Source organism: Oncorhynchus keta, chromosome 12, assembly GCF_023373465.1.
Source record: "Oncorhynchus keta strain PuntledgeMale-10-30-2019 chromosome 12, Oket_V2, whole genome shotgun sequence".
NCBI lineage: Eukaryota > Metazoa > Chordata > Actinopteri > Salmoniformes > Salmonidae > Oncorhynchus > Oncorhynchus keta.
In genome coordinates this window covers 27476474-27502228 of record NC_068432.1, presented here as the reverse complement: position 1 = coordinate 27502228, position 25755 = coordinate 27476474, and the positions used below count along the sequence as shown (strand labels likewise).

Here is a 25755-nt window from a genome sequence, read left to right as displayed (position 1 = left end):
AACTGAAAGGATACCGTTGGTTTACAGTATGCTAAAATGAACTAATGGTGTAGTATATACTCATTAAGTGTGTAGTATTTAGTATGGGTATTCTAACACAGCTCGTGTGTGTTTGTGCTGTCGCCTAAAATAGCTGAAGTGTGTCAGTGAATGTGCTAATCTATTGATTAGCTGTGGCACTGTCTGATAGACAGATCTGTGTTAATACTACTTAAGACAGACTGTCTCAAACATGCATGCGTTGTTTTTCTCAGATTGTAATCTGAGTGTGCACATCAAGTTCAACTGAGGCTTTAGTCTGATTGAACTGTTTGGTTTCTGAAATATAATTCAATTAAATTTTAACAAATAGTCCTATCTTATGAAATCTTATTTTGTGAAATAACACATATTTAGACAATCGGGCTTTGATTCCATTTGCTATTTTATATATATTTGTATATTCTACATTAGATGTGATGTTTGTTCTGAAATGCAAATGATTTGACATTTAGCATTGTATCTTGACTGTGTCAGAAAAGGAGGGGGTGGGATGGTAGAGAAGGCACAAATATACAGTGCCTTTGGAAAGTATTCAGGCCCGTTGACTTTTTCCACATTTTGTTACTTTACAGCCGTATTCTTAAAAAAAAAAAAGCATCTTTAGCAATCTACACACAATACCCCACAATGATAAACTGAGAACAGGTTTGTAGACATTTTTGCAAATGTATTAAAAATAAAAAACAGATTTACATAAGTATTCAGACCCTGCTATAGACTCAAAATTGAGCTCAGTTGTGCTATTTTGTTTGTTTTTTTGCATTTTGTGTGACTTATTTTTTTACTTGTGTACATAATGTTACTGCTACCATCTCTTATGACCTGAAAATAACTTCTGGACATGAGAACAGTGAAGGATATCCTGCTTTCACTGGAACAGGCCCAGATCCACAATTTTTTGCATGAAGAAAAGAAGCAGGAAAAGGGGCCGCAGATCGGGCAGCCTTCTGAGAATCCGTAAGCAAGCGAGTAAACTCCATTTACCATCCTTTCTTCTTGCTAATATGCAATCATTGGAAAATAATATTGATAACCTACGATTAAGATTATCCTTTCAACGGGATATAAAAAACTAACATCTTATGTTTCACCGAGATGTTGCTGAACGATGATATGGACAGTATTGAGCTAGCGGGATTGTCCCTGAACTGGCTGAACAGAGATGCTACCTCTGGTAAGACGGGGTGGGGGTGTGTGTCTATTTGTCATTAACAGCTGGTGTGCAATGTCTAATATTAAAAAAGCCTTGAGGTATTGCTTGCCTGAGGTAGAGTACCTTAGGATAAGCTGTAGAACACACTATCTACCAAGAGAGTTCTCATCTATATTATTTGTAGCTGTCTATTTACCACCACAGAACGAAGCTGGCACTAACACCGCTCTCAACCAACTCTATAACTCTCTAGGTTTTTCCAATGGCAGAGACTGGGAGACTAGTCAGGATCGAGGGAAAGATTAACGGAGCAAAGTACAGAGAGATCCTTAATGAAAGCCTAATCCAGAGCCCTGAGGACCTCAAGACTGGGGCAAAGGTTCACCTTCCAACAGAACAACGACCCTAAGCACACAGCCAAGGCAACCGAGGAGGGGCTTCAGGACAAGTCTCTAAATGTCCTTGAGTGGCCCAGCCAGAGCCAAGATTTGAACCCGATTGAATATCTCTGGAGAGACGTGTAAATTGAGAGGATCTGCAGAGAACAATGGGAGAAACTCCCCAAATACAGGTGTGCCAAGCTTGTAGCGTCATACCCAAGAAGACTCAAGGCTGTAATCGCTGCCAAAGGTGCTTCAACAAAGTACTGAGTTAAGGGTCTGAACACCTACGTAGATGTGATATTTCAGGTGTTTTATTATTAATACATTTGCAAAAATTCCTACAAATCTGTTTGCTTTGTCATTAGGGGCTATTGTGTGTAGATTAAAGGACAAACACTTATTTAATACATTTTAGAATAAGGCTGTAACCTAACAATGTTGAAAAAGTGAAGGGGTCTGAATACTTTCCGAAGGCACTGTATAAGCAAAATTGAAATTAGGATTACACTGAATGTAATCTAAGGATTAGTTAAATTACCCAGCTGCCTGATCAATCCCTCAACCCAATGTGCTGGGTTGTTTTAACCCAGCTATATAGACTAATTTACCAGCAGCTGGGTCAAGCGCTTAACCCAAGGGGCATGGTGTTTGACCAATATTGACAAAATAATATGAATTGCCGTATTAGGCAAAACTCAATTTCTACCTTTTTAAGATGCTAAAATAAAAAAATTAAATATCCTGTTTTTGTTTTTTCGGGTCGTTTCAGTGCATGCATTCAACAACCTTTGGATGAAGGACTTCCACAGGGCCGCCATCTCCAAAGTTAATTCAAAAAGGCTATAATTCTGAACTAAGATTGATTTAGTTTTTGTTTACCATTTTGTTAATCTTCTAAACTTTGATTGGTAGAAATATATTGCTCAGTAATAATTTGGCTCATCTAAACATCCTAAGGTCAACAGCCGCATAGCATAGTATTCACATTTCTCTCATGTAAATTTCCGAGCTACATTCACTCTGCCAAAACAGTACAGACACTCACCCTTCTCGATAACTTGAAACAGTCTAACCAGATCAAGTCAGTTAAGAACAAATTCATATTTTCAATGACAGGCTAGGAACAGTTAGTTAACTGCCTTATTCAGGTGCAGAACAGATTTGTAATTTTTTTACCTTAACTCGGGGATTTGTTCTTGCAACATTTCTGTTACTAGTCCTATGCTCAAACCACAAGGCTACCTGCCGCCCCGATAGCCTATCTCTGGGGCTAGTTGTGAGCTGTCAATAAATTACAAATTGTAAAGAGGACAATATTTTCATTTTGCACATTCTTTAGTTCTCATTAAATGCTTTCAATATTTAATTATACATTTCTACAATTTAGTCAGTTTGTCATTGAAATGTGAAGCTATTGACAATTTACTGATGGTCCCTCCCTAGCCCCACAGCAAGAAATAATTTTTAGAGGCAGATGCGCTTTAAATGTATTTATATTTTTCACATAGAGGACAGATACTGGCTGTCATGTCAGTCTCATATCTAAAATGTGTAGTATTGACATGATTGTATGGATTCACACATCACTGTCTATTTGGCACACAATGAGAAAAGATCAAACGATTACAACCAGATTTTTATTGGTTTGTTTATACCAATCATGACATCTATAAACAAAGAATACAAGAACTGTACACTTGTACTTGACACCTAAAACCCACATGAATATTGCTGGTTTGTGTATTTGACAGCTCAAGTGGATGTACAGTTTCTCAGCATCAAAAGGAACCATAGTCAACAGTATGTTTCACACTTATGTCATTAGCTTGGCTAAGAACAAAGAATTCCATTTACAATGTACCATTACACACTGCATATAGAAAGTTTGAAAACCCTTTTAAACAGCAGCTGTACACGTTTATTGCAATGCTATCACAGAACAGAGACAAAACCAATTACACGCAATGCACAGGCCTGATAGGGAGGAACTCCAGTGCTAGGGAATAGGTTTATTAAGCAGAATGGTTAAGGGGGAAAAAAAATGGCATGAGTACAATAGTTAACATACGGAACACAGCTTACAACATTCTAAAACATTTCTCATTATAAACAATAAAACTGTGTTGCCCCTTGAGGAATTCATCCCCACAATACAGGTTACAAATACCATCCCTCATATAGCCTATGGAATGTTAGTCTCTCAGGCAAGCTCTCCGTTTTGACCGGATCCTGTAAACAACGTGCTTGCATGTTCTTGATGCAGCAACCTGGCCCATTCCCACCCCACGGCAAAAATAAAAACCTTTGACATTTACAATAACCGTAATTGTTCCGGAGATGTAAAAATGTGGGATGTGATGAAATCCGTCTCCAAATGTATTTGTTCCATAAAAAAAACGTGTTTCTACAATCAAACTACTAAAAAAACTTGCATTTAGAAAAGTCAATAAAAATATTCCCCTGAATTGTACAAGAAAGAGGAATAGGGGGCAGTGATAAAAGATGTGGTTTGAGAGATGTTATTCTGCCGCATCTTCTTTCTGTTCAGGTTCTTCTGTGGCTGGTTCCTGAAAATCAAACAAAAATGTATATTAAAAAGAGAAAAAAAGAGCACCATATCATGGGGCGGCAGGGTAGCCTAGTGGTTAGAGCTAGTAACCGAAAGGTTGCAAGTTTAAATCCGAGCTGACAAGGTAAAAATCTGTCATTCTGCCCCTGAACAGGCAGTTAACCCACTATTCCTAGACTGTCATTGAAAATAAGAATTGTTCTTAACTGACATGCCTAGTTAAAAAGATTTTTAAAAAAACAATTGGATTGTTTTTTCATTTATCTGTAAGAAGAAATACCTACATATCCCATCAGCCCCTTACCTCTTCCTCAGCTTTGGCCTCGCCATTCTCTGCAGGCGCCTCCTTCTCCTCAGGTGCAGCCTTCTTCACCTCCTTAGCCTTCTTGGGCTTGGGTACTGCCTTCTCCTTCTGTGTGTATGTACACACAATACCGTAAGTCCTTAACTGCACTTAATTAACTATTAAATGTACATTCAATGTGGTTAATGTCAGCACTTCCTCACCTTTGGCTTGGGCTCTGCCTTTGGAGGGGCTGGTTTCTGCAATTAAAGTCATTTTAGCATGTGATTCTTAGCTGAAATTGTCACTTTTTGGGTGCAAATGAAATGTGTCTACAAAGGTGTGTAATATACTCACATTTACCAATCTCTCAGATCTCCTCTTGGGCTGCAAAATATTTCAAAAGAAAAAAAACAATTGTTTAATAAAAACAGGAGCAGATTTTGACAACATGGTTGATGCTGGCCCCTGGTGGCAAAGCAACGGAATTGTACTCAACATTTACATACTTGTTAAGAACCAGTGCCTTGATAAACAAATACAATTATTTGAGTAATATGTTACTCACCTCTGCTGCCTCAGCATCAGCGTTTGCCTGTGATAAAAGGAGAGAGGAATGTTAGTGACAACTCAGCAGGGCAACCGTGTTAGGTGGGTTGGAGGGGCCGTTTAAATGCCATTGGTATTAGAGAAATGTATAATATCTACCTCACTTGCATTGGAAATGTTAACATACTTATATGCCAATAAAGCCCTATGAATTGAAATTGTGTAATCAAGTGGGCCTAAGGAGGCAACAGTGTTATGGTCACTGTCATATCTGCTTGTTTGTTCCACTTACATCATCCATAAACTATTTAATACAAATACAGTACATGTCAACGTGCTTCAGTCATTAAGTAATGAACCAATTAACTTGCCAATAATTAGTACCCTGGGAAGAACTCAATTGCGTGCCCCTGGTCTCCTTCTCAAACACCATTGGATGGAAAAAGCCCTTCTGACCTTTTCCTCCAATGGGTTTTGAGAAAGGAGACCGGACGCAGGGAGTATGCAGTTGATATTTTCTCCATGCTGCTTGTACTCGCTACAGAGGGGAATCCGACTCCTCCCCCCCAACGCATTCATTCGTGATAAATGGACATTTGCCAAGCAACATTTACTGTCCTCTTCGCAGACCAGCCAGTCTACTCTGCGTTCCCGCCATTCATTCGAATTTCGAACTCTCCGAGATCCTCAGCGACTCAATGGTTACAGAATCTACTAAAATCCCCAGCAACAAGAGCGGCGCTGTGATGTCGACGAATCGCCATTGCATAACTCAGAATTGTCTCGAGCAAACAACAAAATGAAGGGCACACGAAAATAAAAATCACACAAGCAAACATTCTACACGATGTAGCGTGGCATGCGTCAACTTTTAAGCAGATTACGTTGTAACTATACATTTTGATATTGCAAAGCAAGAAAAACGTACATGTTTGTCTTCCTCACAAGGGCAGCCATGACACACGACTTTGTGCCCTTTTTGAAGAACCCTAGAAGCAGTCTTCTGCATACCATACCGCCCACCGAGCGTTGAACATATCCCAACAAATTAAGTTATTTGAATGATATTGCACTGAAGGATACATGTCTAAAGGATACACCGAATTACATTAAAATTAAATTTTATACAATAAGTGCAGTCATATTTGCTTAAAAAAAAGATCGATGTCACCAACTTTATTTCTGCAGAATGGCCATCTCACGACATGGCTAACTCCCTACTTCTCTTTGTCTGGCTTTAAGTAAATGACATTTTTAAACAACCACCATGGGAAAAAAAGTGACAAACCCCCCATGTTACAAGACTGGATAAGGTAAATATAAAGCACCAAGTATTTCACCAGTTTTAATTTCCGAAGAGTAAAATCACAGCGTGAAAAGATAAGACGAAGAAAACCCGCCACTTCGCAAATCAAAACAGAGTGATACATTTTAAAACTCCTGACTGCACACAACAGCAGTGTAACAATGTTGCAGCGAAGAGGACCAAAACAACTTGCATTTGTGGCTACATTTCAACAATTGTACGTGCAAAAATAAATGCATTTCATGCAATTGTGTTTTATCTCTCAAATGACACAACATCAATACAAAAATATTCTACTTACTTTGCTCCTTTTAGGCATGGCTGTTTTGCGTATTTGTTAAAAGAAAAAAAGAGGGCAATGTTCCAAAACGGAGCAAGAAAAATACTGTTCGGTATAAGATTCAAACAGTACGTTCTATTACAGCGTAGCGAGACGTTAATGTTCCATTGGAACAAAACTAGCTCAAACCGGATTGGATTCCACCCCCCCTATTCAATTCATTACAGCGCTAACCTGACGGACAAACCACTCTCCGCCCCTGGCCATTGATTGGCTTTAGGAGTCGTCAACACATTTTCAAATCATAGCGAGATACCTGTGTGGATATCTTTACATGCCAATCAGATCTATATTTTATTTGCCTTTCGACGAGGGGTGGGAAACCACGACACCCACTCCTTATACTGTTTTCCTCATACCCTTTATGGCAAAATATTGGTTAAAACGTTTAAACTCCACATATGGAGAGATTCCCTACACACAACACCCCATATTATCAGAATACAAAGTAACAATGCAGTATTTTCATACACGTATGATTTTGGGGGGAAATAAATAAAACAGGCCAACGTTACTAGGCAAAAATACAAATTAATCAGTTTTTTTTTTTATCTACACGGGGTAGAAAGACAAGGGGGTGTGCTTCCCTAGCGACGGCTTTTGTAAATAATCAAAGGAAAATGGCGACTGTGTACGTCTGGTTGCTGGTCTTAGGGTCTGTGGTCTTGTGCAACCTCGTCAAAATGTTGTTACCTTCAATTTCCTCCTATGTGAGTATGCCATTCATGTGGTAACATTGTGTAGAAATTGTAGCCCAGTTGTACCGGTAAATGTGTGTTCAAACTTTTAAATTGCGCCGGCATGTTTATCTGTAACATTTTAGCACAGAGACATGACATGACGTTCGTTCTACTGGGCGGGATTGACAAAGACCCGCCGGCAGTTAATGGCTGGTTGTGACTGTTCATCTCCCTCTCACCAAAACGATGTAATCTTCCCTATGAATTTATTTGACTTGATCCTCCCTTGCTCTTTTTAGCACCATAGGTGTTTTTAGTCTAAGACATTTCCGTGATACAAGGGTAAATGCCAGATTTGGGTATGTAGTACATTTGAGTTTGAAATCTGGAAAATAACATCACGTGTATAATGGAGTCTAGCTGTGCATATCTCATGGGTTTAGTGCAATGGCAAAGTGATATTGATTCAAATGAGTGTTTTTTCTTCTTCCATAAGCAACATTTAAACTAATGTAAAATGTTGTCAGATCCTTAAACACCAAATCCCGTGTTGGCCACATAGTAGGCCACAGTAGCAGATAATGTTGTCATGATACCAGCATTTTGACTTCCAAGTTGAATATATACTTGACACTCGATACCTTAACAACAAAACAATAATGCTTATGAGCTAAAGTAATCGAATGGCGCTTGATCCAGACAGATACATTCAACTACTACTCTGTTCAATTATTGGGGATATATTGAGCTCAATATCAAATCAACTTGTATTGGTCACGTACACATATTTAGCAGATGTTATTGCGGGTGTAGTGAAATGCTTGAAATCATTATGCTAGAATTGTTTTACTTCAAAGTTTTTCTGAGACAGCCATGTATGCATGCATTCATTAATACATTATACAATACGTTTGACTTTGTTTTTACCAATATAAATACATAACAACATAATGGTATTTGAATTGTACGTCTCCTGATAAACTGGGTGAATTAAGGTGTAGTTCATGGCCTATCCACAATACAAGTTAATGCATATTCAGTAGGAGTGTGTGCATGCATTAAGTTATTTAGCTTGTTTTGGCTGATTTCATGGGGCTACAGGTAACATACAATATGTTTCCCTTACATTTGGGACTTATTTGTTGTACTGATCAACAACATTTACTTAGAAGTAGCTTCTTTGATAAAAATGTGCTCTGTTGCTTTAATCATTAATGACGTCATTCAAAAGGAAAGAGGGGAGCGGCCCATCAGAGCAACAGAGGCTATAGATAATCTTTGGGAGAGATTTGAGAGCGAGACCAAGACCAAATAAGTGAATTCATTTTTTGGAGGCAATCAGCTTTTAAATCAGAATATTTTGTGTTATGGTTTGCATAATATCACAAAGTACTAGGGAAGGGAATTGATGTTAGCTTTAGCTGTCAGCTATCAAGGAAAGTTAGCCTTCAAAGCTGGAAGCTACTGGTATCTTCTTGCATTGTAAAGTGTTCTAGCCTGTATGGACATTGTTTTGCGAACAGTAATGAACAGTTGAAACATTTCTACATGCTGTGTCACAATATTCAAGTGTGTTAACTTCGGTGCAACATGATTGGGGAGCTAACAGAATGCAGCCCAGACTCCCAGTGCAGGCTTTTTACAGAAGTACCGAAAGTAACAACAATTCTAGTATGAACCGTTTGTCATGGTCTAGTATAAAAAAAACTACATATGTTTCGATATATCATGCAACACTAATAGCAAATAGAATACTGTCAATACACAAGTATGTTGCCATCAAATCAATAACTGGAGAAAACGCATGAATCCCTCTTAATCGGCCATTGATTAGTGCTAATTCCTGTGTTTATTTTGTGCTAACACCCTGCAGTTTGATAACACAATTATCTGTGATGATACCTTACTGCATAGTTCACTTTTAAGCAGGCTACCCCAGCCAGTCACTGCCCAGTAGTTAAGTGAATCAAAATGCAACTCGTGAATAACATGCTTAGAAACCATTAGATTGATATTTTTGGCTGTATTTTCTTCTATTGAAGCTGTCCAAAGTTTTCCAGAAGAATGTGGAAGATGAGATGGAGATGAGGGCAGCGATTCAGACCATGAAGAAGGAGCTTTCTTCCATCAACATGATGGACGAGTTTGCCAGGTACGCACGGCTCGAGCGCAAGATCAACAAGATGACGGACAAGTTGAAGACTTATGGTAATAAGCGGACGGCATTATATCTCTGTCTCTACCCCTCAACGCTATGATCGTTTATGTACATGTTCTAGAAATGTCACACCAAAAGGCCTCACACAACACCTTATTCAACATAACCAATATAGTTTATTATCTAAAGTCAACACAGACAAGTATGCATTGTTCCCCGAACTTTTAGATTTTCACAAAATTCAACACTATTAAAATAATGAGACATGGCGGAGGTATCACCAATTGTTTCTCTTCCCTTTCAGCTGATTTAGTAGATGGGAAAACTCTTTAATAACCAATTTGGTCCATGTCTCTATTGGGGACTATGCACATGTACACTGAGTGAACAAAACATGAACAACACCTTCCTAATATTGAGTTGCCCTCAGAACAGCCTCAATTTGTCGTGACATGGACTCTACAAGCTGTCAAGCATTCCATAGGGATGATGACTCCAATGCTTCCCACAGTTGTGTCAAGTTGCGGTTCTTGACACAAACCGGTGCGCCTGGCACCTACTGTTCATTTAGTCTAACCCCCTCTGAATGGCGCCAACAGATATGGAAGCTATGCTAGCATCTCAGCAACTTTCCAGTATTTCATTTGTTTTGTGTGATATTTCTTACATTATAAGCCCAGAATGTTTTTTTGTGTTATTACTTACAGCCAGAAATAACTTTTGGATATCAAAGCGGCGGTAACTCACCAGCATTGCGACCAGAAATAAGACTTTCTCGAATTGCATCCTTTGATCATACCCCCCCAGGTCAATTGAACTTATTCCAGAGGCTGCTCCAAGACACCGCTGACAGAGAAGAGGTATTCGGAGTGGACTTCTAGTCCAACTCAGGAGGCGTGTACACCATCCACCGCTTCCGAGTTTATTACTCGGTTATGTTCACTCCCTGGACAATAAAGTAGACGAGCTCAGGATGAGGATCTCCTTCCAGAGAGGCAACAGGGACTGTAACATACTCTCTCTGAATATCATGTCCCCGTCCATAAAGCCAGCTGGGTTCTCAGTACATCGCACATACAGGAATAAAGAACTCTCCAGTAAGAAGAAAGGCGGTGGTGTGTTTCATGATTAACTACTCATGGTGTGATTGTGATAAAGTTCAGGAACTCAAGTCCTTGTATTCACCCGGCCTAGAATACCTCAAAATCAAATGCTGCCCGTATTACCTCCCAAGATAATTATCTTTGGTTATAGTCACAGCCGTGTATATTCCCCCTCAAGCCGATTCCACGACGGCCCTCAAGGAACTACACTGGACTTTGTGCAAACTGGAAACCACATTCCCTGAGGGCGTATTTATTGTAGCTGGGGATTTTAACAAAGCAAATTTGAGAAAAATGCTACTGAAGTTCTATCAACACATTGCCTGTAGTAATCGCGCTTCAAAAATTCTCAACCATTGTTGCTCTCCCTTCCAGGATGGCTACAAGGCACTCCCCCTGCCCTTCCTTTGGCAAATCAGATCACGACTCCATTCTGCTCCTCCCTTCCCATAGGCAGAAACTCAAACAGGAAGTAACCGTGCTAAGGTCTATTCAATGTTGTTCTGACCAATCGGAATCCATGCTTCAAGATTGTTTTGATCACGCGGACTGTAATATGTTCCGAGTTGCCTCTGAGAATAACATTGTGCGGCCACGCATGCCTCCAACTCAATCATCCAGTTTGTAGATGACAGAACAGTAGTAGGCCTGGTTACTAACAATGACTAGACAGCTTACAGGGAGGAGGTGAGGGCCCTGGCGGAGTGGTGCCGGGAAAATAACCTCTCCCTCAACGTCAACAAAATGAAGGAGCTGATCGTAGACTTCAGGAGACCGCAGAGGGAGCACGCTCCTATCCACATCGACGGGACCGCAGTAGAGATGGCAAAAAGCTTCTGAAATGGTCCACCCACACAGACAGTGTGGTGAAGAGGACGCAAAAGCGCCTCTTCAACCCCCAGGAGGCTGAAGTAATTCGGCTTGGCCCCTAAGACCCTCACAAACTTTACAGATGCACAATTGAGAGCATCCTGTCTGGTGGTATCACCGCCTGGTACGGCAACTACACCACCCGCAACCGCAGGGCTGTCTAGAGGGTGGTGCGCTCTGCCCAACGCATCACCGGGGTCACACTGCCTGCCCTCCAGGAGACCTACAGCAACCAATGTCACAGGAATGCCAAAAAGATAATCAAGGACATAAACCACCCGAGCCACTGCCTGTTCAACCCGCTTTCATCCAGAAGGCGAGGTCAGAACAAGTATATATCAAAGCTGGGACCGAGAGACTAAAAAACAGCATCTATCTCAAGGCCATCTGAATGTTAAATAGCCATCACTAGCCGGCTACTATCACGGTCACTCAACCCTGCACCTTAGAGGCTGCTTCCCTATAAATGGAATCACTGGTCACTTTAATAATGGAACACTAGTCACTTTTTAATAATTTTTACATACTCTTTTACTCATTTCATATGTATATACTGTATTCCAATAAAACAGTAAGGCACGAGGGGGTGTGGTATATGGCCAATACACCACTGCTAAGGGCTGTTCTTATGCCCGATGCATCGAGGAGTGCCTGGACACAGCCTTTAGCCGTGGTATATTGGCCATGCACCACAAACCCTGGAGGTGTCTTATTCCAATTATAAATGGTTTACCAATGTAATTGGAGCAGTAAAAATATATTTTTTTGTCATACCCATGGTATACCGTCTGATATACCACAGTTGTCAGCCAATCAGCATTCAGGGCTCGAAGCACCCAGTTTGTAATGTATTTTAGTCAATGCCACTCTGACATTGCTCGTCCTAATATTTATATATTTCTTAACTGCATTCTTTTACTTTCAGATTTGTGTGTATTGTTGTGAGTTGTTAGATATTACTGCACTGTTGGAGCTAGGATAACAAGCAATTCGCTACACCCGCAATATCTGCTAAATATGTGTATGTAATCAATAAAATTTGATTTGACATACACAATCCGTGTCTCAAGGCTTAAAAATCCTTCTTTACCCTGCCTCCTCCCCTTCATCTACACTGATGTGAAGTGGATTTAACAAGTGACATCAATAAAGGATCATAGACGGACCATGTGAATCCAGGTTAAAGCTATGTCATGGAAAGAGCAGGTGTTCTTAATGTATTGTACATTCCCGTGTATGTTAAGAGGAAGGGTAATAGCTGAGTGTTCATTTGGGGGGGCATCTGCACAGCTGCAGCCTGTTGCCATCAGCCTTCTCTCGCCTCACTCACCTTTTTTCATTTTCCCGCTACAATCTCTGGAGCCCCTGACAGTAACAGAGACAGAAAGGAAAGGGGCTCCATTTCAAGAACGTGCCATTCAGCAGCACACAACTTCCACAAACCACAGTGGCGACCAAATACAGGGCTGTTATTCAGTCCAAAAGGAACTGATAAAGTGCCTTCAGAAAGTATTCACACCCCTTGACTTTTTCCTCATTTTGTTGTTACAAAGTAGGATTAAAATGGATTTAATTGTTATTTATTGTCAACGATCTACACAAAATACCATTCAGAAGCACACCACTTCCACAAGTCACAAAAATAAATAATGCTAAAATAAAATACTAATATATTTTCATTAGATAAGTATTCAACTCTGAGTCAATACATGTTAGAATCACCTTTTGGCATCAATTACAGCTAAGCCGTTTTTGGTAAGTCTAAGAGCTTTGCAAACCTGGATTGTACAATATTTGCTCATTGTTCTTTGTAAAATTCAAGCTCTGTCAAGTTGGTTGTTGATCATTGCTATAATGCTTTGTATTCAGGACAAAAAGTTAATTTATTTCCCACATTTTTTTGCATTATGTGTAACCTTTTATTTAACTAGGCAAGTCCGTTAAGAACAAATTCTTATTTACAATGACAGTCTACCCTGGCCAAACCTGGACAATGCTGGGCCAATTGCGCGGCGCCATATGGGACTCCCAATCACGGCCGGATGTAATGCAGCCTGGATTCGAACCAGGACTGCAGTGATGCTTCTTGCAACGAGTATGGTGTTCCTTAGACCGCTGCGCCACTCGGGAGCCCTGTCGTGCGATATAGCAAACAGGATGCATGTTTTGGAATATTGGAATTCTTTTCACACTGACATTTAGGTTATTATTGTGTACTAACTACTATGTTGTTGATCCATCCTCAGTTTTCTCCTGTTACCATTGGCCTCATGATGAAATCCCTGTGCAGTTTCCTTCCTCTTTGTCAACTGAGTTAGGAAGGATGCCTGAATCTTTGTCATGACTGGGTGTATTGCTACACCATCCAAAATGTAATTAATAGAGATGTGGTAGTCATTCATGTTACACCTTTATTGCACACAGTTAGTACATGCAATTTATTATGTGACTTGTTAAGCGCATTTGTACTCCCGAAGTTATTTAGGCATGCCATAACAAAGGGGTTGAATACTTATTATTATTAACTCAAGACGTTTCATTTTTTAATTAATTTGTAAACATTTCTAAAAACATCATTCCACTTTGACATAATGGATTATTGTTTGTAGATCAGTGACATAACATCTAAATGTAATCTATTCTAAATTCAGGCTGTAACATATCAATGTGGGAAAAAAGCCTAGGGGTGTAAATACTTTTTGAAGGCACTGTATATACTCGTAGAGGCCTTTTTAAGTAGTTCGTACTACACTCCGTTGACATTTAGTTTAAGGGTAGAATGTGCTGTATTGGCTGCATATTCCTGTTCTCACTGGAGTCACAGTAACTCTACCACACCACCTATCATTTCAAATTCATAGTCCAAGGACAATGGCACAGGGAAATAATGCTTGGTAGAAATGTTAATATCTTTAGGGTAGTTGGCTAAAGTGATTAAGTGAATGCAGCTATCGGTATGAATCCATGGAGGGTTTTGAATTATAAATCTCCCATAATCCTCAGGGTAGAGCTGGTGGAGGATGAATGAAGATAAAGGTGACCTTGACGTCAGACACTTCCAGTGGCTTGACCAAAGCTTCTTTGGGGAGGGGCAACACTTCTGCTGACCTCTCTGTCACTGTCTCGCTCAACTCCTAACCAGCTGTTGTACAGTCTCACCTGCTAGCCTTAAAGACAGTTTGGAACAGTTTGTGTATATATATTATGACTATAGTTTGTTTGTTTTGGTCTTCGTCAAGAGTTTTCTCAGCTGTTCGTGCACACAAATGTTTCTAGTGGCAAGCCAACGTTTGTAGCCAAAGTCTATGCCCCTTCGTCCGTGATTGGTCAACAGTAGGGATTCTTCGATTAAGTGTTTGTGGTCATTCATCGAGAGACAAATCGGTTTCACCGACTTCGCTTTACCTCAAGAAATGCTTTTGTGTGCACGAACAGCCGAAGAAACCCATGCCGAAGACCAAAACGTCACATAATGCCATCATAATATATGCACAAACTGTTCCAAACTGTTTCGGATGGGAAGCCTGCAGACACCTTTACAGTCCCATTGTGACAAATTGTCTCTGTGGGGAAACCACACCCAGTCGTCAGTTTGTTGTCTGAAGTTTGCATTTTCCTTTCTTCCCTCAGTTAAATCCAGAACTGGTCAGCAGACAAAAATCAAATGGGTCGTCAACATAGTGTATTATATTCTGCAGGTAAGTGAACTAGAGCAGATTTATTATTATTATTTTTTACATTTATTGGTATATTTTCATAGTAGCTCGGATTATTTCACAATCTTGCAATAGGAAACTGCAAATATTTAATCGAGATTTGGGACTGGGGATGATGACTGACCCCCCCCTCCGTCTCTCCAAGGCTGTGCTGATGATCTCTCTGATCTGGAAATACTATGCTGACCCAGTGACGGTCTTGCCCAGTAAGTGGATTTCTCCTCTAGAGCGAATGGTGGCCTTCCCATCTGGAGTAGCAGGTAAAACAGATTACAGCGCCTGCCCTGAGAGGGGCTCTAACACCAGTAGGGGTTGCGGCTCAAATGCCACCCTATTCCCTATATTGTGCACTACCTTTAACCAAAGGACACTCTTCAAAGTAGTGCATTAGATAGGGAATAGAGTGCTATTTCAGACACACAGGGATATTTCAGGATAACAGAACTTACTGTACAGTGTATAGCCTACAGTACTTTGCACCTGTAGCTTCCTTTAGGTATGCAGATAGCTCTACTGTTTATATAAATGAACAGTAATGGAGGTAAATGAGGATTGTATTAGTGCTATTCAATCCATTCAACTCAATCCATTCAACTCAATGTCTGTTTTGTTTTAAAGCTCAAAGAGAGCAGAATGAATACCAGTTCCCTCATCTTTAAAGAGTCATTTTTGAGCAGATGTTTCCTCAGCTCTATTTAAACCCAAAAGTATGTTTCTCTAAGAACAGTAATACCTATGGATCACTTCTAAATCCCTGCCTGTGGATTTGTCACATTTTTATGATTTAAATTGTTTGGCTTGATCTGTGATTGAGAATCTTGGATCGTTTACAATTTTAAATGAGGTTAGATGACATTGATCTGGTCTCTGGATCTGGATCTAAACGGTAATATAATGATTATTCATTCACCTGCTCTTGTGCCTGTGTTTCAGGTGGTGTTGGAATCACATGCTGGCTAGTTGTTTGTAACAAGGTAGTGGCTATAATTCTCCAAGCGGTGGCTTGACAGCCTAAACTTGACTGTCTACTTTGAGACCAAATTATGCAATTGTTGTTGATATTTAGTTCAATTTAATGAGAAGATTTGTAAATATTTTTCATACACTGGCCTTGATATTTAAATGTTTTGTGTTGAGACTGTTTGTTTCTTTTTTTTGTTTCACTGCATTTTGATAAACCAGCAGGGTTGTTTTGTTGCATTTTCTTTCTTTCCAAATCCATTCCTCTTCATGAAACTAGTGTGAAAAATTGTGGCTTAATACTTTGGTTACAATTTGTTCGTATTCTGAAGGATTCAAGCCATATCATTATTTTACCTACATGACAGTGTTCTGCTTTCCATTTGTGTTTGTCGGTTGCCTACTTTTCTAACCCTCTTCCAGAATTATTCTTGTGGTTGACATATCAATAAAAACATGCCAAACATTATTTGTGCCTGGATTTATAAGTTAAGACATACAGTACCTTTCAAGGATAAATGTCACGGAAGGTTAAGGCTGTTATAGAAAGTGCAAGGTCAACCTCTAGCTAGTCTATTCTAAATTAGATGCAGATCGGAAAGTGAATCAAAACTCATGCAGTAGGCCTACACGAAATATACTTCTTTTTAAAAATGTGTTTCGACAATGAACAAAAGTATAAATGCAACAATTTCAAAGATTTGCCTGAGTTACAGTTCATAAACTCAAAATAAATAAATAAACGTCCCTTTTTCAGGACCCTGTCTTTCAAAGATAATTTGTAAAAATCCTAATAACTTCACAGATCTTCATTGTAAAAGGGTTTAAACACTGTTTCCCATGCTTGTTCAATGAACTATAAACAATTAATGAACATGCACCTGTGGAACGGTCGTTAAGACACTAACAGCTTACAGACGGTAGGCAATTAAGGTCACAGTTATGAAAACTTAGGACACTAAAGAGGCCTTTCTACATTCGAAAATCACACCCGTGGGACAGGTACAGGATGGCAGCAACAACTGCCCATGTTTACACCAGGAATGCACAATCCCTCCATCAGTGCTCAGACTGTCTGCAATAGGCTGAGAGAGGCTGGACTGAGGGCTTGTAGGCCTGTTGTAAGGCAGGTCCTCACCAGACAACACCGGCAACAACATTGACTGGGCACAAACCCACCATCGCTGGACCAGACAGGACTGGCAAAAAGTGCTCTTCACTGACGAGTCGTGGTTTTGTCTCACCAGAGGTGATGGTTGGATTCACGTTTATCGTCGAAGGAATGAGCGTTACACCGAGGCCTGCACTCTTTAGCGGGATCGATTTGGAGGTGGAGGGTCCGTCATGGTCTTGTGCGGTGTGTCACAGCATCATCGGACTGAGCTTGTTGTCATTGCAGGCAATCTCAACGCTGTGTGTTACAGGGAAGACATCCTACTCCCTCATGTGGTACCCTTTCTGCAGGCTCATCCTGACATGGCCCTCCAGCATCACAATGCCACCAGCCATGCTGCTCGTTCTGTGCATGATTTCTTGCAAGACAGGAATGTCAGTGTTTTGTTGTGGCCAACGAAGAGCCCGGATCTCATTCCCGTTGAACACGTCTGAGACCTTTTGGATCGGAGGGCTAGGGCCATTCCCCCCCAGAAGTTTCCGGGAACTCGCAGGTGCCTTGGAAGAGTGGGGTAACATTTCACAGCAAGAACTGGCAAATCTGGTACAGTCCATGAGGAGGAGATGCACTGTAGTACTTAATGCACCAGTTACTAACTGTTACTTTTGAATTTGACCCCCCGCCCCCATTTGTTCAGGGTCACATTATTCTATTTCTGTTAGTCACATGTCTGTGGAACTTGTTCAGTTTATATCTCAGTTGTTGAATCTTGTTATGTTCATACCAGTCAGTTCCTGAGCGCTCTGGATACGTTTAAAAAAAAAATCAAGGATCTCTCTATACTTTGCTCCGTTCATCTTTCCCTCGATCCTGACTAGTCTCCCAGTCCCTGCCGCTGAAACAAATCCCCACAGCATGATGCTGCCACCACCATAGGGATGGTGCCAGTTTTCCTTCAGACGTGCCGCTTGACATTCAGGCCAAAAAGTTCAATCTTAATTTCATTAGACCAGAGAATATTGTTTCTCATGGTCTGAGAGTCCTTTGGGTGCCTTTTGGCAAACTTTAGGCGGGCTTGTTCTGTGCCTTTTTACTGAAGAGTGGCTTCCGTCTGGCCACTCTACCATAAAGTCTGATTGGGGGATACCTAGTCAGTTGTACAACTGAAATGTGTCTTCCGCATTTAACAAGACCCCTCCTGAATCAATTGACATCCACGTCTTCTGTGCCTGGGGAACAGTGGGCTAACTGCCTTGCTCAGGGGCAGAACAACAGATTTATTTACCTTGTCAGCTCAGGAATTTAATCCAGCAACCTTTCGGTTTCTGGTCCACTGGTCTAACCACTAGGCTACCTGCCGTCCCAGTGGGCAGAATTTTTTTTAAAAATTTGAAATGTTTTTACATTTTTAAAATTTGAAATGCCAAATTGAAATGTTTCTAACAGAAGAACTTTAAAAACACATGTATGACCATGGTAGCAATTGAACAGAAGGCTTTGGAGATTATGTGGAAATGATCAGACCAAAGGCATAACAGTTCACCTGACACAAGACTGAATCCAAACATTACTGTTGATTTTATGTGCATTTTACATTTACTGTACCTTTCACAGTATTTGTCAATAATGAAATCTGAAAATACTCTGGATACATTCAGTAATATGATAAGAATATTAATTGAAATTACAAGGGTTTGAGGGAGAGGTCTAACTGGTGTCTCCAAATGGCCACACACCTCCAAACTGTGCGCAGTTCCAAAATAATTTCAATGTGCTTTTATGACTCAAGGAAAGAGCCTTCAACTATAAGGTGCTGTTTTGAGCTCTCCTAGCTTTGCCATTAAGGAACTGAAGCAAGCACACTTGTTTTTGTTTATTTGATATTACAATCCTCAATGTCTCATCTTTCAGAACTCATTTCCCTCACTCAGACAACAACAAATGTGCAAAAGTATCCCAATTAGCGGGAGGGATGAGGGCATCTTTTTGTTGTGTGCAGTGCTCAAGTTTATATTGGCTGTCAGTCAAAACCCATACATCTCTGTGAAGCGGAGAACCTGAGCTCTGACATCATGTAGGACCTACTGTCTAGCATGTTACTGTACAGCCACTGCATTCCAATTTAGGCACGTATCAATGACAAAATCTGCCATTTTCAACCCGTAAACCCGCAATGAATGGAAAGGGCTACCAAATGTGCCGTTTTCACATATGGAGACACTGGTATTGTGCTGGAGATAATGAAAATGAGGTTCAAAAGTGGTGGTTTTGCCATTTAAAGCATTTTGTGTGTTTGAGTCTATGCAAATGTAGTAAGATTAGGGAGGGAAGGCAATAAATAGGCCAAAGTGGTGAAATAATTACAATTTAGCGCTAACACTGAAGTGATAGATGTGCAGAAGATGAATATGCAAGTAGAGATACTGGGGTGCAAAGGAGCAAACAAAATAAATAACAGTATGGGAATTAGGGAGTTGGGTGGGCTTTTTACAGATGGGCTGTGTACAGGTGCAATGATCGGTAAGCTTGGGTTGTGCCGTGGCAGAGATCTTTGTGGGCTATACTCGGCCTTGTCTCAGGATGGTAAGTTGGTGGTTTAAGATATCCCTTTAGTGTTGTGGGGGCTGTTCTTTGGCAAAGTGGGTGGGGTTATATCCTTCCTGTTTGGCCCTGTCCGGGGGTGTCATTGGATGGGGCCACAGTGTCTCCTGACCCCTCCTGTCTCAGCCTCCAGTATTTATGCTGCAGTAGTTTATGTGTCGGGGGGCTAGGGTCAGTTTGGTATATCTGGAGTACTTCTCCTGTCCTATCTGGTGTCCTGTGTGAATTGTATTTTTTATTTTATTTATTTCACCTTTATTTAACCAGGTAGGCAAGTTGAGAACAAGTTCTCATTTACAATTGTGACCTGGCCAAGATAAAGCAAAGCAGTTCGACACATACAACGACACAGAGTTACACATGGAGTAAAACAAACATACAGTCAATAATACAGTATAAACAAGTCTATATACGATGTGAGCAAAGGAGGTGAGATAAGGGAGGTAAAGGCAAAAAAAAGGCCATGGTGGCAAAGTAAATACATTATAGCAAGTAAAACACTGGAATGGTAGATTTGCAGTGGAAGAATGTGCAAAGTAGAAATAAAAATAATGGGGTGCAAAGGAGCAAAATAAATAAATAAAATAAATACAGTAGGGAAAGAGGTAGTTGTTTGGGCTAAATTATAGGTGGGCTATGTACAGGTGCAGTAATCTGTGAGCTGCTCTGACAGTTGGTGCTTAAAGCTAGTGAAGGAGATAAGTGTTTCCAGTTTGAGAGATTTTTGTAGTTCGTTCCAGTCATTGGCAGCAGAGAACTGGAAGGAGAGGCGGCCAAAGAAAGAATTGGTTTTGGGGGTGACCAGAGAGATATACCTGCTGGAGTGCGTGCTACAGGGGGGTGATGCTATGGTTTAATTTAAGTATGCTCTCTCTAATTATCTATTTCTTTCTCTCTCTCGGAGGACCTGAGCCCTAGGACCATGCCTCAGGACTACCTGACATGATGACTCCTTGCTGTCCCCAGTCCACCTGGCCGTGCTGCTGCTCCAGTTTCTGCTCCAGTTTCTGTTCTGCCTGTGATTATTATTATTTGACCATTCTGGTCATTTATGAACATTTTAACATCTTGGCCATGTTCTGTTATAATCTCCACCCGGCACAGCCAGAAGAGGACTGGCCACCCCTCATAGCCTGGTTCCTCTCTAGGTTTCTTCCTAGGTTTTGGCCTTTCTAGGGAGTTTTTCCTAGCCATCATGTTTCTACACCTGCATTGCTTGCTGTTTGGGGTTTTAGGCTGGGTTTCTGTACAGCACTTTAAGATATCAGCTGATGTACGAAGGGCTATATAAATAAATTGGATTTGATTTGATTTAAGATGCTTTGACAGCGGATGCTTAAAGTTAGTGTGGGAGATATGACTCCAGCTTTAGTGATTTTTACAATTCCTTCCAGTATTTGGCAGCAGAGAACTGGAAGGAAAGGTGGCCAAAGTAGGAGTTGGCTTTGGGGATGACCAGTGAAATATACATGCTGGAGCGTGTGCTACGGGTTGGTGCTGCTATGGTGATCTGAGATAAGGCAGGGCTTTACCTAGCAAAGACTTACAGATGACCTGGAACCAGTGGGTTTGGCGACGAATATGAAGCGAGGGCCAGCCAACGAGAGCATACAGGTTGCAGTGGTGGGTGGTATATGGGGCTTTGGTGACAAAACGTATGGCACTGGGATAGATTACATCCAATTTGCTGAGTAGAGTGTTTGAGGCTATTTTGTAAATTACATCACTGAAGTCAAGGATCCGTAACATAGTCAGTTTTATGAGGATATGTTTGGCAGCATGAGTGAAGGATCCTTTGTTGCGAAATAGGAAGCCGATTCTAGATGTATTTTTGATTGGAGATGCTTAATGTGAGTCTGGAAGGAGAGTTTACAGTCTAACCAGACACCTAGGTATTAACCTAGGCATTTATCAGCTGTTTTGTCTCTGGCTGATCTTTTTTGCCACAAATGAGCCATTTCATTCAAATGAAATATTTTACAAACTTGCTCTAGCCTTTGTCTGGAGTTTAAAGTGTACATTTTTAGTAGATACTCTACAAGACAATTAGTGTGGGACAATAGGCTTCTATAGGCCACCGCCTATAGGTAAGGAAAATGTTAGGGTTAGCTAAAAGGCTATCCTCACCTGCTACGAAAAATAACTCCTAGTCACAACCCAGTCTCAATGCTTGTTATCGGTGAAATACAATGGGGGATAATTGAGCTTAACCAATCTGCAGTGACAAACTTGCAAAAGAGGCCAGAAGCAGAATGGTAGGAAGATATTTAAGGAGAAGTCAAACCATCAGAGACAATGGATAAATGTTGAAGGGTTACAACTTATGATCTAGATAACATCGGAGCAGGAGGACCTTTAATGGAGAAGAGGGCTGTAATGATCCCTCAGAACCAACATACAGCCAGATTCAGCAGACTTCCAGGGCATGACCTACCGCGCCTCCCTCACGCCACTACCTATTTTCTGTTTTCATGCTTGTCTGCTTTCCTTTCCATACAATATCAGCTGTGTCTGGAGACATTCCAAGGTCTCTATATGTCACCCTGCCCTTTACGTCACGTCACAGATATAAAAGCCTGTCTGGACTCCATTTTGGCTGCCACCTTCATGCAATTCCTGTTTTATTTATTTTAATGGTACTGGGCCATTGACATCATCATAGTGCGATGCACTGTCAGTTTCAATATGCTGTAGAGGCATATTCAGCAAAAACATATACTTGATAACAATGTATGGGTATTTCATTACCAAAGAAACAAAGCTTTATGTGGAACAATTATCCAATTTTAAACAGATTAATCACATTTATGTTGTATTACATGCTGCAAGCTCAGCTAAAATATGTGACTAGACAAAAATATGTGACTAGTTTTAGCACCATCATGTGGTTATTAATACTCAATTTATGCTCATTTTGATGGGAGCTATGTTTCTATATGTACACTCTGTTGTAGTACACTTTCCTGCCAAAGCTTGGAGCCACAGATGAACAATGACAGACAGATGGGGTTCTTGCTTCTCCTCCCCACAGGGGAGGTAGGATCCACCAGATGTCGCCCTAGTATGTTCAGATATGGTCTCTATACTTCATTGTACAAAAAGGCAAGGATATGTTGTCCATTTACCCTTTGCAGGGTTGTAGTTTGCTATCATTTTAAATGGAGAAGCAATTCTGTCTCTTTTCATAATTAAATGAAGATACTACATAAACACATTTATTACCAAAAATACATAAGGATTCTCCTAAAAAAATGGAGAGACGTGAGCAAAAGGAGCAAATAGTGTTTTCCAATTTAGGATATTACAGATCATTCTAGTGGTAGAGGGAGAGAAATGAATCTCAGAGACTTCTGACTGAAACTTGACTCTTCAACATTGGCGTTTCCTTTCATTTAGATGGAAATACTGTGTGATCTATCATAATTATTAGGATATGGTTAGCTTCCCCAGACATATTATAATTGTGAACAGCAATTAGGGATTCAAAAAACTAATTCTCTGTGTGTGTGAACCTTTCCATTTGTAACAGCCAGGACATGGACAGACATCATTGGGTAATTTATCAATGAATAAATAGTGTGCTACTTTGCTGTGTAATGACCCCATAGTAATGGGCACAGCTCCTGAGCCATAAAACAGTCTCCACTTGACCTTGTCTTTGAACCTGACCAGATCCTACCCATCACACTCATCAAATGTGCGTCAGTGCACCACATGCCACCCTAGTAAGAGTGTGAACTCTTCAGTTGGACTCTGGTGATGATGACACCTGCACTGCGGAACCACCTGTCCAGTGTGATATTGACCTACGTGGCCTTTTCACTTGTTGTTTTACAATACATGTTGTCTGCTGTAGGTTAAATATATAATTGATTGGTTCTACTGTATTTGCTGATATTATTGTTTGTCTGTGCCAAAATACTTGACCACATATGGTTAAGTGATAATGCCCGAAAAGTGTTGTTAGGCCCGAGACCCTGTCGAGGGCCGGCAAACTGTGTCAATATCTTCTCCAAACACCGGCTTCGAGGGCATTATCACTTTTACACAATGGGTTACCAACATATTCAAATAATGACTGACATATTTTCATTTTATTTGTATTTTTTATTACTTTATTCATACTATTTCAACCTTCCACAATGATTGCTACCCAAGCCGGCTGGTCATTCCTTCTTTCGGCTCGGTTGCCACAGGCGCGACCCAGTCGTTCAGTCTTCTTGTTCTGTGTTTATGGAGATGACCCAGTCATTCGTTCAAAAAGTTTCATTGCCATACTGGCTGGCAACGTTCTTATCCCTTGCTTGCTAGCTAGCCAACTACGGCTAACTTACAGTCACAGTAAAACAGTGCAGAAGAATAACAACAGTAGCTGCATTTGCATTTGTTTAAACTGTTTTCTATTGACATTTATTTGGATACATCCATAACAATGAGCTAATGAGGCGCAATTTCTCCTGGCATAGAAAATGTGCTCTCTCGTCAGGACCCTTGTTCAGAAGATCTAGTCAACAACACAGCTAACACAATCACTTCAAACTAAAGTTGGAAAGACTGCAAATTTGTTTGACCTTTTCAATTTACATTTCTTTGTATATATCCATAAACATTATGCCAGCTGATTCATGATTTCACTGGCTGAGAAACTCTGCCTGACTGTGTCTCGTTCCGACTCCCGACATGTTCATTACTATGAGACAGCTGGTGATCGAATTTGAAAATGTAAACAATGTTGCAAATGTCAGAGAGACAGACAGCATGGTATATCCAAATCTCCGCAGTTGAAAACGAAATGTTAATCTAAATGAAATGTGAGATAATGTCCAGAATCTTTTTATAGTGGAGATCAAGTTTATACATTGCCTGGCTGGGCTGATGAGACAATGGATTGTGCAGTCAGGTGGAACAGAGTAAATAGGCATTTTAATGTCATAGATTTAGCCAGTGGTAACTTGAGGAATAGACAGTGGCTGGAATGCAGTTGTTCCTCATTGTCTGAGAGTCTTTAGGTACCTTTTGGCAAACACCAAGCAGGCTGTCATGTGCCTTTTACTGAAGAGTGGCTTCCGTCTGGCAACTCTACCATAAAGGGCCTGATTGTTTGAGTTCTGCAGAGATGGTTGTCCTTCTCGAAGGTTCCCTAGAGCTCTCTCAGTGTGACCATCGGCTTCTTGGTAACCTCCCTGATCAAGGCCCTTCTCCCCCGATTGCTCAATTTGGCCAGGCGGCCAGGTCTAGGAAGAGTCTTGGTGGTTCAAAACTTCTTCCATTTAAGAATGATGGAGACCACTGTGTTCTTGGGCACCTTCAATGCTGCAGAAATGTTTTGGTACCCTTCCCCAGATCTGTGCCTTGACACAATCCTGTCTCGGAGCTCTACGGAGAATTCCTCCGACCTCATGGCTTGGTTTTTGCTCTGACATACACTGTCAACTGTGGGACCTTATATAGACAGGCATGTGCCTTTCCAACTCATGTCCAATCAATTGTATTTACCACAGGTGGACTCCAATCAAGTTGTAGAAACATCTCAAGAATGATCAGTGGAAACAGGATATACCTGAGCTCAATTTTTGTTTTTAAATGTGTTTTGCAGAAATAGCTAACAACCTTTTTTTTGCTTTGTCATTATGCGGTATTTTGTGTAGATTGCTGAGGATTTTTATTTATTTAATCAATTTTAGAATAAGGATGTAAGGTAACTAAATGTGGAAAAAGTCAAGGGGTCTGAATACTTTCCAAAGGCACTGTATCTGGGTCAGAAGTATGTGGCCCCATGTTGAAAAAACTCAGATTGAAATTGATGTACTTACACTAAAACATGGCACCGAATGCAACACATGGGTGTGTCTGCTTAAAGGCTGTTGTGTGTTTGTATCACAACACCACTGCTCTGTGGTATTATTCACCCCAGACGACATCCCAGAT

General features: G+C 40.6%; 2 protein-coding genes and 1 long non-coding RNA gene across 5 annotated transcripts; 2 read left to right on the top strand and 1 right to left on the bottom strand.

Annotated features, from left to right (window-relative positions):
• The first annotated feature begins 473 nt into the window (after positions 1-473).
• LOC127906309 (uncharacterized) lies at positions 474-3879 on the top strand. The gene is made up of 2 exons (XR_008060858.1): positions 474-1216; positions 1449-3879. It is a non-coding gene; the product is annotated as an uncharacterized LOC127906309 (long non-coding RNA).
• On the bottom strand, positions 3197-6765 carry LOC118391199 (non-histone chromosomal protein HMG-14-like). The gene is made up of 6 exons (XM_035782337.2): positions 6587-6765; positions 4999-5025; positions 4788-4817; positions 4655-4690; positions 4452-4559; positions 3197-4145 (listed from the first exon to the last, which is right to left on the bottom strand). The coding sequence occupies exons 1-6, from the start codon at positions 6602-6604 to the stop codon at positions 4098-4100; spliced, it is 267 nt and encodes an 88-aa protein (XP_035638230.1). The 5' UTR covers positions 6605-6765; the 3' UTR covers positions 3197-4097.
• A 172-nt stretch (positions 6766-6937) lies between these two features.
• Positions 6938-16581, top strand: LOC118391198 (guided entry of tail-anchored proteins factor 1-like). Of its 3 annotated transcripts, none has more exons than XM_035782336.2 (5): positions 6938-7335; positions 9348-9513; positions 15067-15134; positions 15298-15358; positions 16086-16581. In XM_035782336.2, exons 1-5 carry the CDS (start codon positions 7246-7248, stop codon positions 16157-16159), a joined length of 459 nt encoding a protein of 152 aa, XP_035638229.1. In that variant the 5' UTR covers positions 6938-7245; the 3' UTR covers positions 16160-16581. The 3 variants fall into 3 exon arrangements, with proteins under 3 accessions (XP_035638229.1, XP_035638226.1, XP_035638228.1); XM_035782333.2 differs by having other exon boundaries at positions 6962-7335; positions 15298-15412; XM_035782335.1 differs by lacking the exon at positions 6938-7335 and adding an exon at positions 7497-7553 and having other exon boundaries at positions 15298-15412.
• Positions 16582-25755: the final 9174 nt, after the last annotated feature.